This window comes from Eleutherodactylus coqui, chromosome 2 (assembly GCF_035609145.1).
Source record: "Eleutherodactylus coqui strain aEleCoq1 chromosome 2, aEleCoq1.hap1, whole genome shotgun sequence".
In the NCBI taxonomy this organism is placed as follows: Eukaryota; Metazoa; Chordata; class Amphibia; order Anura; family Eleutherodactylidae; genus Eleutherodactylus; species Eleutherodactylus coqui.
Window position 1 is genome coordinate 205,804,464 of NC_089838.1, and position 16,207 is coordinate 205,820,670.

General features: G+C 44.3%; 1 protein-coding gene across 2 annotated transcripts in view; it reads right to left on the reverse strand.

Moving 5' to 3' along the window:
- The window catches only part of USP3 (ubiquitin specific peptidase 3), a 47,600-nt gene that overhangs the window by 19,348 nt on the left and 12,045 nt on the right, over positions 1-16,207 (reverse strand). Inside the window, exons 1-7 of one of the 2 annotated variants that reach the window (XM_066592298.1) lie at positions 13,136-13,276; positions 10,182-10,242; positions 8,992-9,132; positions 7,318-7,401; positions 5,875-5,956; positions 4,831-4,913; positions 3,782-3,895 (exon numbers count right to left, since the gene is read on the reverse strand). In XM_066592298.1, the coding sequence (XP_066448395.1) occupies positions 3,782-3,895; positions 4,831-4,913; positions 5,875-5,956; positions 7,318-7,401; positions 8,992-9,132; positions 10,182-10,242; positions 13,136-13,226 (656 nt within the window). In that variant the 5' untranslated portion in view covers positions 13,227-13,276. Of the gene's footprint in view, positions 1-3,781; positions 3,896-4,830; positions 4,914-5,874; positions 5,957-7,317; positions 7,402-8,991; positions 9,133-10,181; positions 10,243-13,135; positions 13,277-16,207 lie in introns of those variants that run through there. The other variant, XM_066592297.1, reaches the window with a different exon arrangement.

Here is a 16,207-nt window from a genome sequence, read left to right on the forward strand (position 1 = left end):
GCAGGGCAGGAGTATGGGTGATCCAATGTCAACAATGATCTTCTAGCTGGACCGTTCCAAAGGCATGAAGAGTGGAAGTGCCAGCCTTACAGCTGTCCGCTCTCAGACACAGGTAGTTGAGATGGTGGAACGTGAGTCACAGTTTCCAGCTGCTAGATATGGCTGACATGGCGATTTAGTTTTTTTTAACTTAGTTAGCCTAGTACAACTTACGTCTGTAGTTTGCGAAAGGCCAGAGAAGAGAAAGCAGTGTGCAGACTGGGAGCATGAGGAATAGTCTCAAAAGTCATGAGGATGATCACATTGAAGGAGTCTTGCAGGACCTGTACTTGAATAATAAAAAAGTACAACCAATTTAAAGGGAAAAAGTCCCGAAGGAGAGCCAATGGCACCTGGAGAAATACAATGCTCGGGATGTTCCAGTTTCCATTCTATCGAGCCAAGGACAGATCCCTGGGGAAAAAAGGGGGAAAGGATCTGCCATATGCGGGAGACTGGGTTGATGGAGGTAAAGGGAAGAGAGAATCTAATAAACATAGCCTGCGTGGGGCAATTAGTGCTTACAAAAGGATAAGCAGAATAATTTCCATCATGCACCAAGTACAGATTTGTTTAAGATCAGCCCTAAAAGCACAGCCAACCCCGCGACCGTAGATACTAAAACACCACAGGAATGTCCCAATGATATACTGTAGAACCGACTGTCTACGTAGCAAAGAAGATATGTAACGGATGAATGCTAATCTAACTTCATAACTGGGAAAGCTACCCAGTAGCCAAAAGGGGTCGAGTGTAATGTGTGCCCTAATGTTTGTAGGGAAGTGCTAGAGGGAATTACAGGTAATATACCTGGCGGATGCACCAAGAAGATGGCCTATGCTGCCTGATAGTGGAACGGCTACCTAGTATTAGAGCATTGCGGAGAAACATGAAAGGAGGACAAGAACATTCCTCAGAGTACCCAGAGAAATATGCACAGAATGACATTCCACAGAAAGGAAAATGCTGCTCACTATCGGCTGACTGATATCTGGGATGAGAGGGCAACCATGGCGTGCATGGACTGACCGTATGCAAGGACTTCTCCAGCCGTTTTCCAAAAACTGTAAGCCCAAGTGGAAGAGTCAAGCAGCATAGAATGATGCCACTAAAAACAGACAAAATGAAAGGAACCTGAGGCTTCTTGAAATGCATCATCATGCTATATTTGGCATGTGGGTGGCAGGACTGCAAGTCATCTACAATGGACATAAAAAGTCTACACACCCCTGTTAAAAAGCCATATTATTGTCACATTAAAAAAATTTGACAAAGTGTGACCTGTTATCTATAGAAGTTCATTGAAAAAGACACTAAAATTACTTAGGCTGCCTGTCCACGGGCGATGACCCGCTGGCGATAAATCGCCCACAGATCACGCTCTGTGAAGCTTTCCATAGGGTTGCTATGGAAACGCAGCGCTGGCGTCCACGAGTGGATAATCATAGCCATTTAAGTTGCAGCACACTGAGATTCTCTGCGGTGAGCATACCTATCAGATAGGCTCACCTCGGAGACCTGTCAGCATTTTACCCTCCTCCCCCACGGCGGAATATCGCTAGCCTCAGCCATGGACAGGGGGCCTTAAGGTGGGGAAAAAAACAAAACAAAACTAAGACGATGAGGTTGCATAAGTGTGAACACCCTTTTATATTTGGGTATTTGGTTGTGTTCAGAATCAGTCAAATCACATTTAACCTCATGATAAATAGTAGTCAGTACTCCGCTGCCATTATGTAAAGTGATTCTGATCTCCCCCATATAAAGTTCAGCTCCTCTAGGAGGATTTTCCTGATATTTTCTTAGTTGCATTTTTTGTCAAAAAACGCAGTTCGTAAAGAGTTTACAGCACATCAAAGGGATCTCATTGTTGAGAGGTATCAGTCAGGAGAAAGGTACCAAAAAATTTCCAAGACATACACCAGGCAACACAGTGGATTAAATTTGGCACAACAGTGATATTAGCAAGAACTGGACATCCCTCAAAAATTGATGAAAAGGCCAAAAGAAAATTGGTCCGGAGGCTGCCAAGAGGCCGACAGCAACAGTAAAGCAGCTGCAGGAATCTCTGCCAAGTACTGGTTGTATAGTGCATGTGACAACCCTCTCCTGTATTCTTCATATGTCTGGCCTGTGGGGGAGGGTGGCAAGATGGAAGCCTTTTCTAAGAAAGATAAACATCCAAGCCCGGACGTGTTTTGCCCAAACCTAAATCAAGTCTACCAGAAATATGTGGGAGAACGTGTTCTGGTCTGATGACACCAAGGGGAACATTTTGGCAATATTTCCAAGAGGTATCTTTGGCACAAAGCAAACACTGCGCATTACCAGAAAAACACCATAATCCACAGTGAAGATGATGGAGGTAGCATTATACTTTGTGGATGTTTTTCTGCTGCTGGAACTGGGGCTTTAGTCAAGCTGGAGGGAACAGTTCCAAATATCAGCCCATCATGGCACTAAACCTTCAGGCCTCTGCTAAAAAGATGAAGAGGAAGTTCACCTCTCAGCATGACAATAACACAAAGCCGACCACCAAATCAACAAAAGAATGGCTTTCTACAGAGGAAGATCAGAGTTTTGGAATGGTGCAGCCAAAGCCCAGACCTAAATCCCGTTGAAAATCTGTGGGTGACCTGAAGAGGGCGCTACACACGAGATGCCCTCACAATCTGACAGATTTGAAACACTTTTGCAAGGAAGAGTGGGCAAAGACTGCCAAGTCAAGATGTGCCATGCTGATAAGACACCTACCCAAAAATAAACTCTTAGTAGCCTCTCCTCTATGCTCGCTACAGAAATATAGCTGCAGCTGCATCCTAAGTAGTTGTTCATCCCATTGAAGCATGGATGACAATGGAGTTCTAGTTATAAAACACTTGCCTCCTCTATAATGCTCCACAGGGGTCTTTAGAATTGCTGAAGCTGACATCTATCATATGTACTAGAGTAAAACAATGCGCCAGATGATATGAAAGTTTTTTTTAAATATGCCATGGTTTTTGCCTATGTTGCTGATTATATGTACAACACCTCTGTGGCATATATCTGCTTGGATTAACAGATGAGTACCCTCTACTTTAGGAGAACAAGTAGTCACAGAAAGGGATGTGTACACAAGGTTTGGTTTCACCTTTTGCAGTTTCCCTGTCTTTGTTTTTAATTTAACTGTTAGAAACCATTCTTTTATCAGGCTAAAAAACACAATGATAGAAATCAATCATTTCTACTGACACATTGATTCTATGACTAATGTCCATCATGGCTTCAATAATTGGAAAATCGATTGTGTCTAAAGGATTGAAACACACGATTTAGAGGGTCTTAAAATTAAATATATGAAAATATATTTAGAGCCACCAGAAGAAAATTCAGGACGAAACACCACAGAATGCTATTTTCTCCAGTAAAATGCCAATCGGAATACCAGAAGGATACCAATATAGTCAATGAGATCCATTCAGCTCTGTTTGGGTTTGACATGTTGCAGATCCGGCGATTTTAATATTTTAGTTGTTTGGCTCGGAGGATGGAGCAGAACAATGGAAATACACCAGAACTGCAAGGCACAAATGTCAATGGGGTCTGTCTACTTTAAGTGCAAAAAAGGATAGTCTGGAGTGTTGTCCCCTTCTCCTGTTTTGCATATTACAGCTAGTAGGGGCCAGCAATCGGCACCTAGAAAATCAAATCTCCAATATACAGGGAGTGCAACCACAGAACACATTCAGATAGAACTCACACGTTAACTTCCCCTTGACTCCTTGTGTGGTAAGTCCGACGGCCGGCTGTTTTCCCGTTTCTCAATTCCACTGCCGGCAACTCTTTGAAATAGCAGCTAAACTGTTGAATGTTGCTGCACAAAGACAAAAACAAACAAACATACTACATTAACACAGATACATAGGCGGCAAAGAGAAAGAGAGGGGAAAAATAAGGCATTGGGACGCTGCCCTCTCTTTTCATTTTTGTTTTTTCCACCTATGACAGCTGTTTTTCCAGCTTACACTGCAGCAAAAATGACATAACTTTATTCTGGGGGTCAGTACAATCACGACACTGCCAGTTGTCTAGTTTTTGGTTGGTTTTTTTTTTCGTTGTACTAATTTTAAAAAATAAAATCTGCCATAATCTGACCACCATTAACTTATTTAACTTTCTGTTGATGGGGTTGTGGCAGGGATCGCTTTTTTGTGAAAAGTCCTGTAGTTTCCATTTTAGAGTGCATATGACTTATTACATTTTTATTTTCTTGGAGAGACCGACTAAAAAAAGTGGAATTCTGGCAGCTTATATTTGGGTTTCTACTAGAGATGAGCGAACGTACTCGGTAAGGCCGATTTCGCAATCGAGCACCGCGATTTTCGAGTACTTCACTACTCGGGTGAAAAGTACTCGGGGGCGCTATGGGTGAGCGGGGGGTTGCAGAAGGGAAGGAGAGAGAGAGAGCTCCCCCCTGTTCCGCGCTGCTACCCCCCGCTCCACCACACCACGCCCCGCCCCACAGCGCCCCCGAGTACTTTTCACCCGAGTAGTGAAGTACTCGAAAATCGCGGTGCTCGATTGTGAAATCGGCCTTACCGAGTACGTTCGCTCATCTCTAGTTTCTACCTGTGCCATCAGCTGATCAATGGGTTGGTTTCAATTTAAAAAGGGATTGTCATGACGAATCAAGCCCCTTCATTTCATTCAAAGCAAATGAATACATTTGGCAAACTGGCCTCAGCCAATATTCATAGGACATATAAATGATTTACAGAGAATCTTTAGAGGCCTAGCCACAGGAATTACCTGAGTGATTGAAGTATAGCATTCATAAAACAGGTATTCCCCAGGTTTCGTAAACCAGTGGCACAAATTGCAGAGGTACTTCCCTTGTGAATAAAGGAAAATCAGTAAATAAGAAATACTATGAAAAAAGATCATATACATGACAATGACATTCATATATGTCAATGTTAGCACAGTAACTCCTGTAGTAGAAATCATGCAGTTATGGGGAACCTTAGGGGCCTTTCTTAAGGCCCATTTACACGGAGCGATGATCGCTCAAAAAAAAAAAAATAAAATATCGCTCAACAGCAATCGTTTGAGCGATAATTGTTGCAGCTAAATGCACAGGCATCGTGCACTGCTAGCTGATCGTTAAATTCAAGCCAGCCTGAAAATCATTGTGTGGCCTTATCAGGACTACACGCTAAGTTCTCCGCGGGTAGTGCTGATAGTATTGTTTCAGCTATGTAACCCACCGGAGAACAATGAGCTGAATACAGATTAGAGCCCTCTGGCTATTAACTGCATTCAGCTAAAGGCTTCATTTGCATGCTAATAAGCTATTAAGTAGCTAAGTAGATACTTAATAGTTTATGCAAAATGATCGCTCAAAGCTGTCACTCAAACTATCGTTTGAGCAGTCACCGCTCCGTGTAAATGGGCCTTTAGGCCCCGGACTACAATTGTACTTTCAGGACTAGCAGGAACAGTACAAAGGGATCACTTCCTTTGTCCGCACCGCAATATGCTTTAGATTGCGGTGCTTAAAGGGGTTGTACCAAGATATAAAGGCATCTTCTATCCTATGGATAGGGGATAACTTTATGATCAGTGGGGGCATGATCATAGGTCTCCTCCATTCATGTGGGGACTGTTGCAACCCCTTCTTGACATCGAGAAAGATTCCAGTAGTCAAATCCCAACCGATCATAAAGTTATCCCAGAGAGTAGGGGATAACTTTACATTTTGATACAACCCCCTTTAAGGGATTAAACATTCAGGATTGGAGGAAACGCAGAATCCAACTGTTTAAGCTAGGCACGATAGCCTAAAATACTTACATTTATTTTGAGCATTTTCTTATTCAACAAAGGGTTATCCAAGAACTTTCTCTTTCTGTGCCTTTCTACTGTGAAAGCAGAACTAACAAAACATAGAATTAATTATAGGTCCTCTGATACAAATCTTTGAGAAACATTGGCTCTCCTATCACTATTATTTTTAACCTTCCCCTCATAATACAGATCTGATGTGATGTAAGACATGGCCCCAACCGACTTAGCGCTTTCTTTGAGGTTTAAGGCCCATTTAGACGGGACGAGTGTTGGGCAAAAGTAGTCCCCGCACTACTAGCTCCTGTACAACTGCCCCTCTACATTGACTTAACATAGCGGACGTTCAGTACTCAACGGCTGCTATTTACACTGAGTGATCAGCTTATTGTCCATCGTTTATGCTGCTGCACAGGAGCTAGTATGTGCAGGGACGAGTGTCAGGCATCGTTTGCCTGACACTAAATGGGGCTTTAGGCATGTTGCATCTACCTACTTTGTGGGCTGACCTCCTTTGCGTTGCTTAAGTGTACAATAAATTTAGTGTTTGTACAGTTTTTACACGAGAATTGAAAAACACACAGACATTAGCAACCATTTGAAAACCACACTAAATTTGTGGTAAAAACACCTGTTGGTGTGGTTTTACCAGCACCACCCATGTCCTCATCCTGTCTAGTAACTAGAGATGAGCGAGTACACTCGCTAAAGGCAATTGCTCGAGCGAGTACACTCGCTAAAGGCAATTGCTCGAGCGAGTATCTCCCCCGCTCGAGACTGAAGGTTCGGGTGCTGGCGCGGTGAGTAGCGGCTGTCAGTAGGAGGGAGCTGGGGGGGGATGGGGGAGAGGTAGAGAGAGATCTCCCCTCCGTTCCGCCCCACTCTCCCCCGCAGCTCCATGCCCGCTGCCGGCACCCGAACCTTCAGTCTCGAGCGGGGGAGATACTCGCTAAAGGCAATGCTCGCTCGAGCAATTGCCTTTAGCGAGTATACACGCTCATCTATACTAGTAACCATTTTAAATACAAGAACACTGTTAACGTTCATTTGCAATGAGAAGCTAATATGGTTTGATAACCTTTGTTCATCTGACAATTGGGCTTTGTAACACTGCCAACGATCAGCCGACAAACAACCAAATGTGCCATTTGCCGGCTGATCGTTGACTTTCACAAAGCATAAAATGCTTGCCAATCATCCTGTGAGAGTGAGGATAAGTACAGCCAGCCTAAAGGGACAAACTACTTTAATTACGCTTGTTAGGTCCATAGGAAAGAAACTTTGTAACAAGCTCCGTTCGTTATATCGGGCTGCGAATTCAGCCAATATAAAAAAGCAACCTTAGTCCGTTGTGCGTGAACATATCCAGAGTGTCGTGAAAAGTTACATTTTCAGTTTTCATCTTTGATTAGTTTTTAAACGCTATCCTGTAAAATCAACAGCTATACTTACTTTTCCAAGTTTTGCAAGTGTTCTCGAACTTTCTGTATTAAACATAACTTTGTGTCGTTGACCACAAAGTCATCACAACGGTAGCTGCAAGCAAGAAGGTAGACTGTCTTAAAAAGGTAAAAAATCCCCAGAAAAAAAGACATTAGAATATACCACATTTCACAAAGGAGACAAGAGCATTTACAGCAGAATGAAGCTTCCTGTAGTTCACTTTACAGCTGTGCTGCGTTTGGGACAGAGCGATCTCGTTATCATTACAGGGTGGGCAAGTCAATAACTGCTGTGTTATACCTCTAGAGGGCTAGGAGAAGACTGGTCTATGACATGTCACTGTCAACCGCCTAATTATTTTGTCAGCCATATTCAGTGTTTAATTTCTGCATTCTTGTCTTTCAAAAGAGATTAATTTTTTATTTTTCCCCGTCAACAAAGTCACAGGAAGGCTTTTTTTTTGTTGGTAGTATTTTTTTAACGAAACGATTTACTATATAATATACTGAAAAATTGTGATACTTCCGTATTGCAAGATTATCAGTCACCGCCCCATTATGTGCTGCACTGCACATGCGCGCCGGACGGGACTCTCACAGCGGATCCAGAGAGGAGAGTATGGGGTGTTTGTGGGGCGCCATGTCGGACTCAGCCGCGATATTCCACTGGCGGAGTCTGACATGGCCGTGGGCATGAGGCTTAAGGCACTCGCGGTGTGATATAAATTACATGTTGACTTTATTCTGCAGGTCAAAACAATGAGAATGATAAAAAAATGTATCTTTTTATTATGACTTTACTTTAAAAATTGTTTTCCATCACCACTTCTGTTCTGCAGTGTATTCATCGAAATGGCTTAATGGCATTCAATATATGACAAGTTTGGAATCCTTCATTAGGTTGCAATGGCAACCCATCAGAACTTTGTGAGCATGTTGCAGTGGGGGCTCGATGGATCAACGAAGTCTAATGACTGTGGCATCTAGGTGCTTAAAAGGCTGTTTATGCGGGCAGGTGTCAGCTGTTTAACACTGCCAGCAAACTCTGCAAGGATGACATAAAGCTCACAGCTCGCACAATCATATAGATCTGTGTGTCAATATCCCTTTTTAAGAACTTAGGCCTCACTTAGATGACAGTATTTTGTCAGTACTTTGCATCAGTCAAGCCCAGAACGGAGTCCAGAATACAGGGGATGCACAAATCATTCCATTTTACTTTTCCTGTACAAGTTCCTTTCCTGGTTTTGGCTTACAAATACTGAGGGAAACCATTGACCAAGAACTCCTGTCTGAAAGGGGCCTTACAGGCGGCTCCGGCTGTGTCCTGATTATATATGACCAACCACTAACCATACTCATGCGATACCGGGTTAGCAGCACCTCATGAATTAGCAGCACTCATCTCAGGCAGGACCAACATGTAAGTTCTAAAAACCAGATACCTGTAGGCAATAGGTGATAACATACATAGTATGTTAGGCTGAAAGAAGACAAGGTCCATCCAGTTCAGCCTATTTCCACGCACCCCTTGTTGATCCAGAGGAAAGTAAAAGCGAGTCTGTCACTACTTTATGCTGCGCTCAATGTGGAAGAGCCAGAACATGGCAGATTCCTAATATAGCTAATACCAGAGACTTTTCTATTAAGCAGACTGCCTGAATATAAAGCCGCCGAGCCTCACCAGTACGTGCTATAGCTGCTGCAGTCCATACACACGGTGTGCTGCTGGGTTTTCTCCTTCTCAGACTTCTCATGTTGCTTGTGGTTGGGAAGTGGCGTTTGCGCTTCCTCATAATGTTTCTTTGCATGACCATTCACATATCTGTTCAATACATGAAAACCAGCAAACAAGAAGAACAAGTTTTTCTCATAAGCCACATTTCATATTTTTTAATTACAGAGGTTTATTGCACATTTCATAAAGAGCACTGAAGCACACCCAACCGAACATACAACTAATAATCCAGAATTCATTCCCCCTAAGAGGTTCTGAAACACGGGACCAACCCTCAGTGAGCGTATGCAAGGATCCGTCCTAGGCCAATGTGAGCAGTCTGAGTGTATGAGCGGGCTGTTTTTGTGTGCAACTTTTTCGATGTAAAAAACCTATTACCTGTGAATTAATGGGAATATACAACTCATTAAGCTTTTCAAGAACAGAACAAGGATGCTGTGTTATTTAAATGGTACCATTACATTTTTATAGCATCTACAGTGCAGAAAACCCCACAATTGTAGCCTGTGCATTCCAATTTTCTTTCACCAGGCACAGTGCAGAATAAATAGAGTAATATTTGGACGTTTATAGACAGAGCAATACCAATTTATGATTGTTTATTTTATATGAAAAACTGGATTTTTGAACTTTTAATATTTTATATTTTTAAAAATATTAACTTTTTATATTTTTATTTAGTCTCCAACTTGTAATCACTTGTAGTATATAATGCTGTACTTCTTTATACAGTACTTTGCCTATTAAACTCTTAATCCAGTTTTCACACCAATCCATCAGCAGTCACATCATGGGTGGGTTGATAGGGCACAGAAATCCATGTATTGTGAATCGCATTACCCTGACTGTTTATTTAGGATTCAGGAAAAAAAATCCTCTTAATACGTTGCAATTGGCACCCATATCATGGGGCTTTCTGCCTTCTGTCAGATCAACAGAGTAGGATTAGGGGTTGGACTTGCTTTCCCCTGCCGCTCCCTGCCCCCCGAATCTTTAGAGACGAGCGGGGAGATACTCGGCTAAGGCACTACTCGCTCGAGTGATGTGCCTTAGCGAGTATACTCGCTCATCTTTATTTAACACCACAATCCCCAATAGGTCTCATTGCTCGATTAATATAACACAACTGCACTTACCGTCCACAGTGGACGCTGGAACAAGTCAGGCAGACCCATGGGCTCTTATTGGAACGACAAACTAAAATAAACAGAAAAAAACTGTGAGAAAAAAAAAAAAGAAAAACCATCAGCTTATAAATGGCAGCAAACAGCTAAATCACCAGCCCTGATCCTGGTGACTGTCTGATGTTGGTAGACCCTAATATGTAAGGGGTTTCCAGTGTTAGAAAAAAATGGCGCCACCCTTGTCTGTGGATTGTGTCTGGTACTGCAGCTCAGCTTCCATTCACTTACATGGATCTGAGCTGTAATACCACACATAATCCTATGGACAAGGGGCGCTGTGTTTGGAAGAAAGCGGCCATGTTTTTCTCACCATAGACAATCTCATTAACAGGTATTAATCAGGATAGAGCTGCTGGCTGACAGTCATGTCCCCTGTTGTGCTGACAAGGGGATGATGTAAAAGGTATTTTGTCATACTGTTTTCTGCTAAATTATTTAGATTTTCAGTTAAATCCCTTTGCAGTGCTCCTCTGGGACTCATAGTTCCCCAACATCAGCATAGACTTACAGCGCTGCACACACGGCATGCCACTTTGACAGTTTCCTGAAGGAAGCCCAAGGAGCGCGAAGACTTGGAGGTGAGAGAGGGAGCGCTATATCTGCTGAACTCGGATGTGCAGCTGATTTACAGTCGATGGTGCGGATTTTGACTCGGTTTTGGTTGTGGAAATGCTCAGAATTTCTGCAGCATCCCCACTATGTGTAAGCATACCCTGTCACCAAGTTTTTCCACTCCTCTCTGAGAGCACCATAAGGTAATGACATTCACACTGATTAGTGATATGTCTGCTGTATGGATCTGTGCAGGAGTTTGGGAGAAACTTGCCTTTTATCAGTAGCAGCACATGCATAGAGGACTACTTAAAGGAGATGTCCCGCGCCGAAACGGGTTTTTTTTTTTTTTAAACCCCCCCCCCGTTCGGCGCGAGACAACCCCGATGCAGGGGTTAAAAAAACCACCCGCACAGCGCTTACCTGAATCCCGGCGGTCCGGCGTCTTCATACTCACCTGCTGAAGATGGCCGCCGGGATCCTCTGTCTTCGTGGACCGCAGCTCTTCTGTGCGGTCCACTGCCGATTCCAGCCTCCTGATTGGCTGGAATCGGCACGTGACGGGGCGGAGCTACACGGAGCCGCTCTCTGGCACGAGCGGCTCCATAGAAGACTGCTGAAGACCCGGACTGCGCAAGCGCGGCTAATTTGGCCATCGGAGGCCAAAAATTAGTCGGCACCATGGAGACGAGGACGCCAGCAACGGAGCAGGTAAGTAAAAAACTTTTTATAACTTCTGTATGGCTCATAATTAATGCACAATGTATATTACAAAGTGCATTATTATGGCCATACAGAAGTGTATAGACCCACTTGCTGCCTCGGGACATCTCCTTTAAGGCCCCTTTACATGGAGTGATGATCGCTCAAAAATTTTTCAAATGACAGTTTGAGTGACAGTTTTGAGCGATCATCCTTGCATAACTAAGTAGCTACTTAGGAGTTATAGAGGCTGAGCGGGATACCACCGTGATAGTTTGGAGAACAATGCAACTGTTTTGTATATGCAAACAGCTGCATTGTTCTCGGTGCTTTCAGCTGGTGTCCAGCTGAGAACTGCCAGCTGAAAGAATGCTACCAGCACCGCCCGCTGAGATATCAGCATGTGGCACTGATAAGACTGTGCACAAGGAACAGTGCGCAATGGACGCACGTTTAGACACAATGATTACCGCTCAAAAGACGGCTTTTAAGCGATAATCGTTGTGTCTAAATGGGCCTTTAGAGTAGTCCCTGATATTCATGACTGCAGGCTAGCTACACCCACCCCGCCCTCCAGCTACATAGATAGAGATCTGCCAATCATTGGCTGGAGGGTGGGGTGGGTGTGGCCAGCTGCAGTCATGGATATGCAGGACTACTTCTGTGTCTGGCTGCTAATAAAATGCAGGTTTCTCCAAAACTACTTCCTAGGTCCATACAGCAGACATATCGCTGTGATCAGTGACCGGCACTACCTTTAACTACGACTATTCCCTTTAAGGGCGCCCACCCACTGGCGATTTTTTTTCCCTGCGAAATTCGCAGCATTTTTTTCTCTGCAGGGGTCTATGGGACTTGTAATGTTAAAATCGCGATCGCGCAAAATCGCAATTTACCGCGAAATCGCGATTTTGCACGATCGCGATTTTAACATTACAAGTCCCATAGACCCCTGCAGAGAAAAAAATGCTGCGAATTTCGCAGGGAAAAAGAATCGCCAGTGGGTGGGCGCCCTTAGAAATATTCCTGTTCTGCTCCTTTTATCAGGACAAGCAGAAGACGAAGCATCTTCTCTGTAATGTCTTGTCTACCGTCCAGCACCAAGTAAGGGACACAAAAGAAAGGGGCACCGTAGGGTATAGTGCATGCCAGCCTTGCCCCAGGGCTGGTACCCACTGCGGCGTAGGACCTGTAATGCATGGACCCACCTAGGGATGTCCTTGTGGAGCCAAAGGACATAACAAAGAACTGTGCCAGTCATACAGGAGGCGCCACATGTGCCAGCGAGGCACCAGGGACATAGTGGCGGTGTGCCCAGTGTGGAGGGGAGCACAATACATTCTGGATACCTCTCAGGGCTCCTCTAATACTGCTCAGGTCAGGAACAAAGGAGACCGTCACCATGGCTGAGGGCTGCCTGCAGCCACATGCTCCATAGTAGGGGACACTGCCCTGTACACACCTGGACTGCCTCCACTATGGGTAATACAGCCTCCCCCTCCTGGGAACGGTATGGAGGGGAGAGGCAGCCGCGTCCATTGCCCGCCGCAGGCTCTACACAATAACACATTCCCCACTAGGCCATGCCCGGAGCCGGGGACTTTCCTGGAAGCTGCTGCGGGTGGAGTGCGGGGAGGAGTGAGAGAACTCACCACTGCAGCACCACGAGGAGGGGCAGCCGCTGGGGAAAGCAGCAGAATCCGGGGCAATGCAGACACTGGCGGTAAGGTGCGGGCACTCCATGGCGCTGCGGAGGGACACAAGAGGTTAAGACTGCACAGTGAACCGGGACTTTTTCCACCATAGAAACATAAAGGCGTGGCTTCCTTACGCACATTGATATCAGTGCCCCTGCTGCGTCCAGTCAGTGGTTTCCATAGCAACTGTGCGATGTACCTGACAGGGAGCCGCGCTAGTTCCTGTCATCCATCACGCAGGCTGCGGAGGCGGCGCACGTTATACACTGAGTGCTGCCTGACGAGATGCAAATAACGTGTGCACAACATAACATATGAGGCCTCATTCACACGGATGTCATTTCTGCGTGTATTACGTACGCAATATATGTAATACGCAGTGAATGGAGTCAGGCCCCTCTCACACAATTATGTGCACAGAATACGCAGCACTAAACCTCTGTTTATGGCCGCCTGCACACGGGCTGAAATCCCGCGGCGGGATTTCCGCCACTGAAAGCCTGCATAGGAGTGCATTACAATACGCACTATGCAGACGGCCGCGGTTTAGCCGCACGAAATCTCACGCGGCAAACAAACCGCGGCATGTCCTATTTTTGTGTGGGGCTCGCAGAGCCTGGCACAGAAACGTCACTCACCCGGCCGCCGGCTCCGGTCTGCGCATGCGCCGACTGCCCGGCAGCCGGCACATGAAAGAGTCGGGGTCGCCGGGCGCAGAATCGCATGCTGTATGTTGTATTTTCGGCGCTGTAGGATGTCGGTCACACACAGCATCGCCCATTGGAATGAATGGGGTGCATAAACAAATGTAGTAAATACACGATCGTACGAATAGGAATGCTTTTTAATGCATTTTTTTACGCAGGCTACTATGCCACGGGGTGGGGAAAACAAAAGCTGTGACATCATCAGCTCGCTGGGCTGCGTTGGTACTGTGCAAAAATACGTAATAAAAGCATACGCAGACATGCAGCCCTGCACGCAGTAAAACAAACTGTTTTGTGTCTTTCTCATATCAGTTTCTTATGTGTGGTATGCTTTAGATTTATGTGTATTGCACCTCTGCAGGATTGAATGGGTTAATGTCTGGGTTATGTCTGGAAAATGTAGCACTTTGTGGGTCATGTGACTTTGTTTTATTTACAGTCCAACCTCCAGTTTCATTATCTTGTTTAGCTGGTTTCCAGTTTCACTGATTTTTCAAGCTAGAATTTCGCCTCTAGTTTCACTGGCCGCTTTTAGTTTTATTGGTGGCCACCGGCCCACAAGGCCTTGCTGCTGACGCAGCCCACGTGACCTCGCTGCTAATGCAGTCTACATGATCTCCTATTCAGCGTCTCCTCCTCCTAATGCTGAAACGCTACCCACCCTTCTCAAGCGTCGCGTTGGTCGCTAGTAAAACAGTATTGTAGTCTAATGTAAGTGGCCATATTTACCCAGATAACACAGTGATAACTCTTAGGACAGATAACACAGTGATGTCACCTGCAGTCCTATGTAACACCACAGATAACACACAGTGATAACGCTTAGGACACATAATGATGCCACCTGCAGTCCTGTGTAACAGCACAGAGAACACAGTGATAACGCTGAGGACAGATGATGTAGTAGATGTGACCTGCAGTCCTATGTAACGCCACAGATAACACACAGTAATATGTTCAATAACATGTTAAATGTTCATTTATTCTTTACAGTAGTCTTTTATATTAATTTATTATTATTGTTTTCAGTATTAAATACCATATTTATTCTCCATTAAATGTGGTTTGATGTGTTTTTTGGAAAATCTAGAACACATTAATTGGATTTACATTGATTCCTATGGAAATAATTGCCTCGAGTTTCATGGGTTTCAATTTTGATGTCATTGAATGGCTGTAACTGGCTGACGGCGTGTGTATTAGCTTTCTGGAGGCGGGGATTTCAAGCCCCGCATTCAGAAAGCAATGCTGCGCCGGGGACAAGGAGCGAGCGACATCCTGCTGGAGCGCGACAGAACGCCGGGGGAGGTGAGTAATGATTTTTTTTTTTACACTTTTTTTTTGTATTACCGGCATATAAGACGACCCCCGACTTCAGAGCGTTTTTTTCGGGGTTCAAAAGTCGTCTTATACACCGGTATATACGGTACTGTATGTAACACAAGCTCCAGAGCAGATCAGCCTTCACTATAGGGAGCTGATGCAGAAGACCCCGCTCCATGTAGCTTCATATAGATACACTGCTCACAAGCATCTCAGTATAACCCTGAGTCACTTACATGTCAGGGACATCCGTCGGTCCAGTTAAGGCCGGCTTCATATGGGCATATTTGTGTACACAATACAGAGAGAATAGAACCCATTGATTTCTATGGGTTCATTTAGACTTCTGTATTTTGGGTGCACATTTCGGTCGTGCAAAAAAAAAATAGAGCTTGTTTTATTTTTCTGCGTATTTGTGCACCAAAAGTTCCCATGAAAGTCAATGGGGGGAGCGCAAATGCACGCACAATACTACCATCCACTGATATGTGTAATGCACTTCATCCTCCTTAACCCCTTAGTGACCGGGCTTTTTTGCTTTTTTCCATTTTCGTTTTTTCCTACTCCCTTTTAAAAAATCGTAGCTCCTTTATTTATCCATCGACGTCGCTGTATGAGGGCTTGTTTTTTGCGGGAGAAGTTGTATTTTTCAATGGAACTATTTATTGTACCGTATAATGTACTGAAAAACTTTTTAAAAATTCTTAGCGGAGAGAAATGGAAAAAAAAACGACATTCCACCATCTTTCGGTGCGTCCTGTTTCTACGGCGCATAAAACTGCAACAAAAATGACCTGATATTTTTATTCTATGGGTCAGTATGATTACTACGATACCAAACTTATATAGTTTTTTTTTTTGCTGTAGTACTTGTATTTTTTTTTAAAGATATTTAATTTTTTGCAATTATTTTCTGCGGTCATTTTGTGTGCGCAATAACTTTTTTATTTTTCCGTCGACGTAGTTGTGCAAGGGCTCAATTTTTGCGGGATGTCCT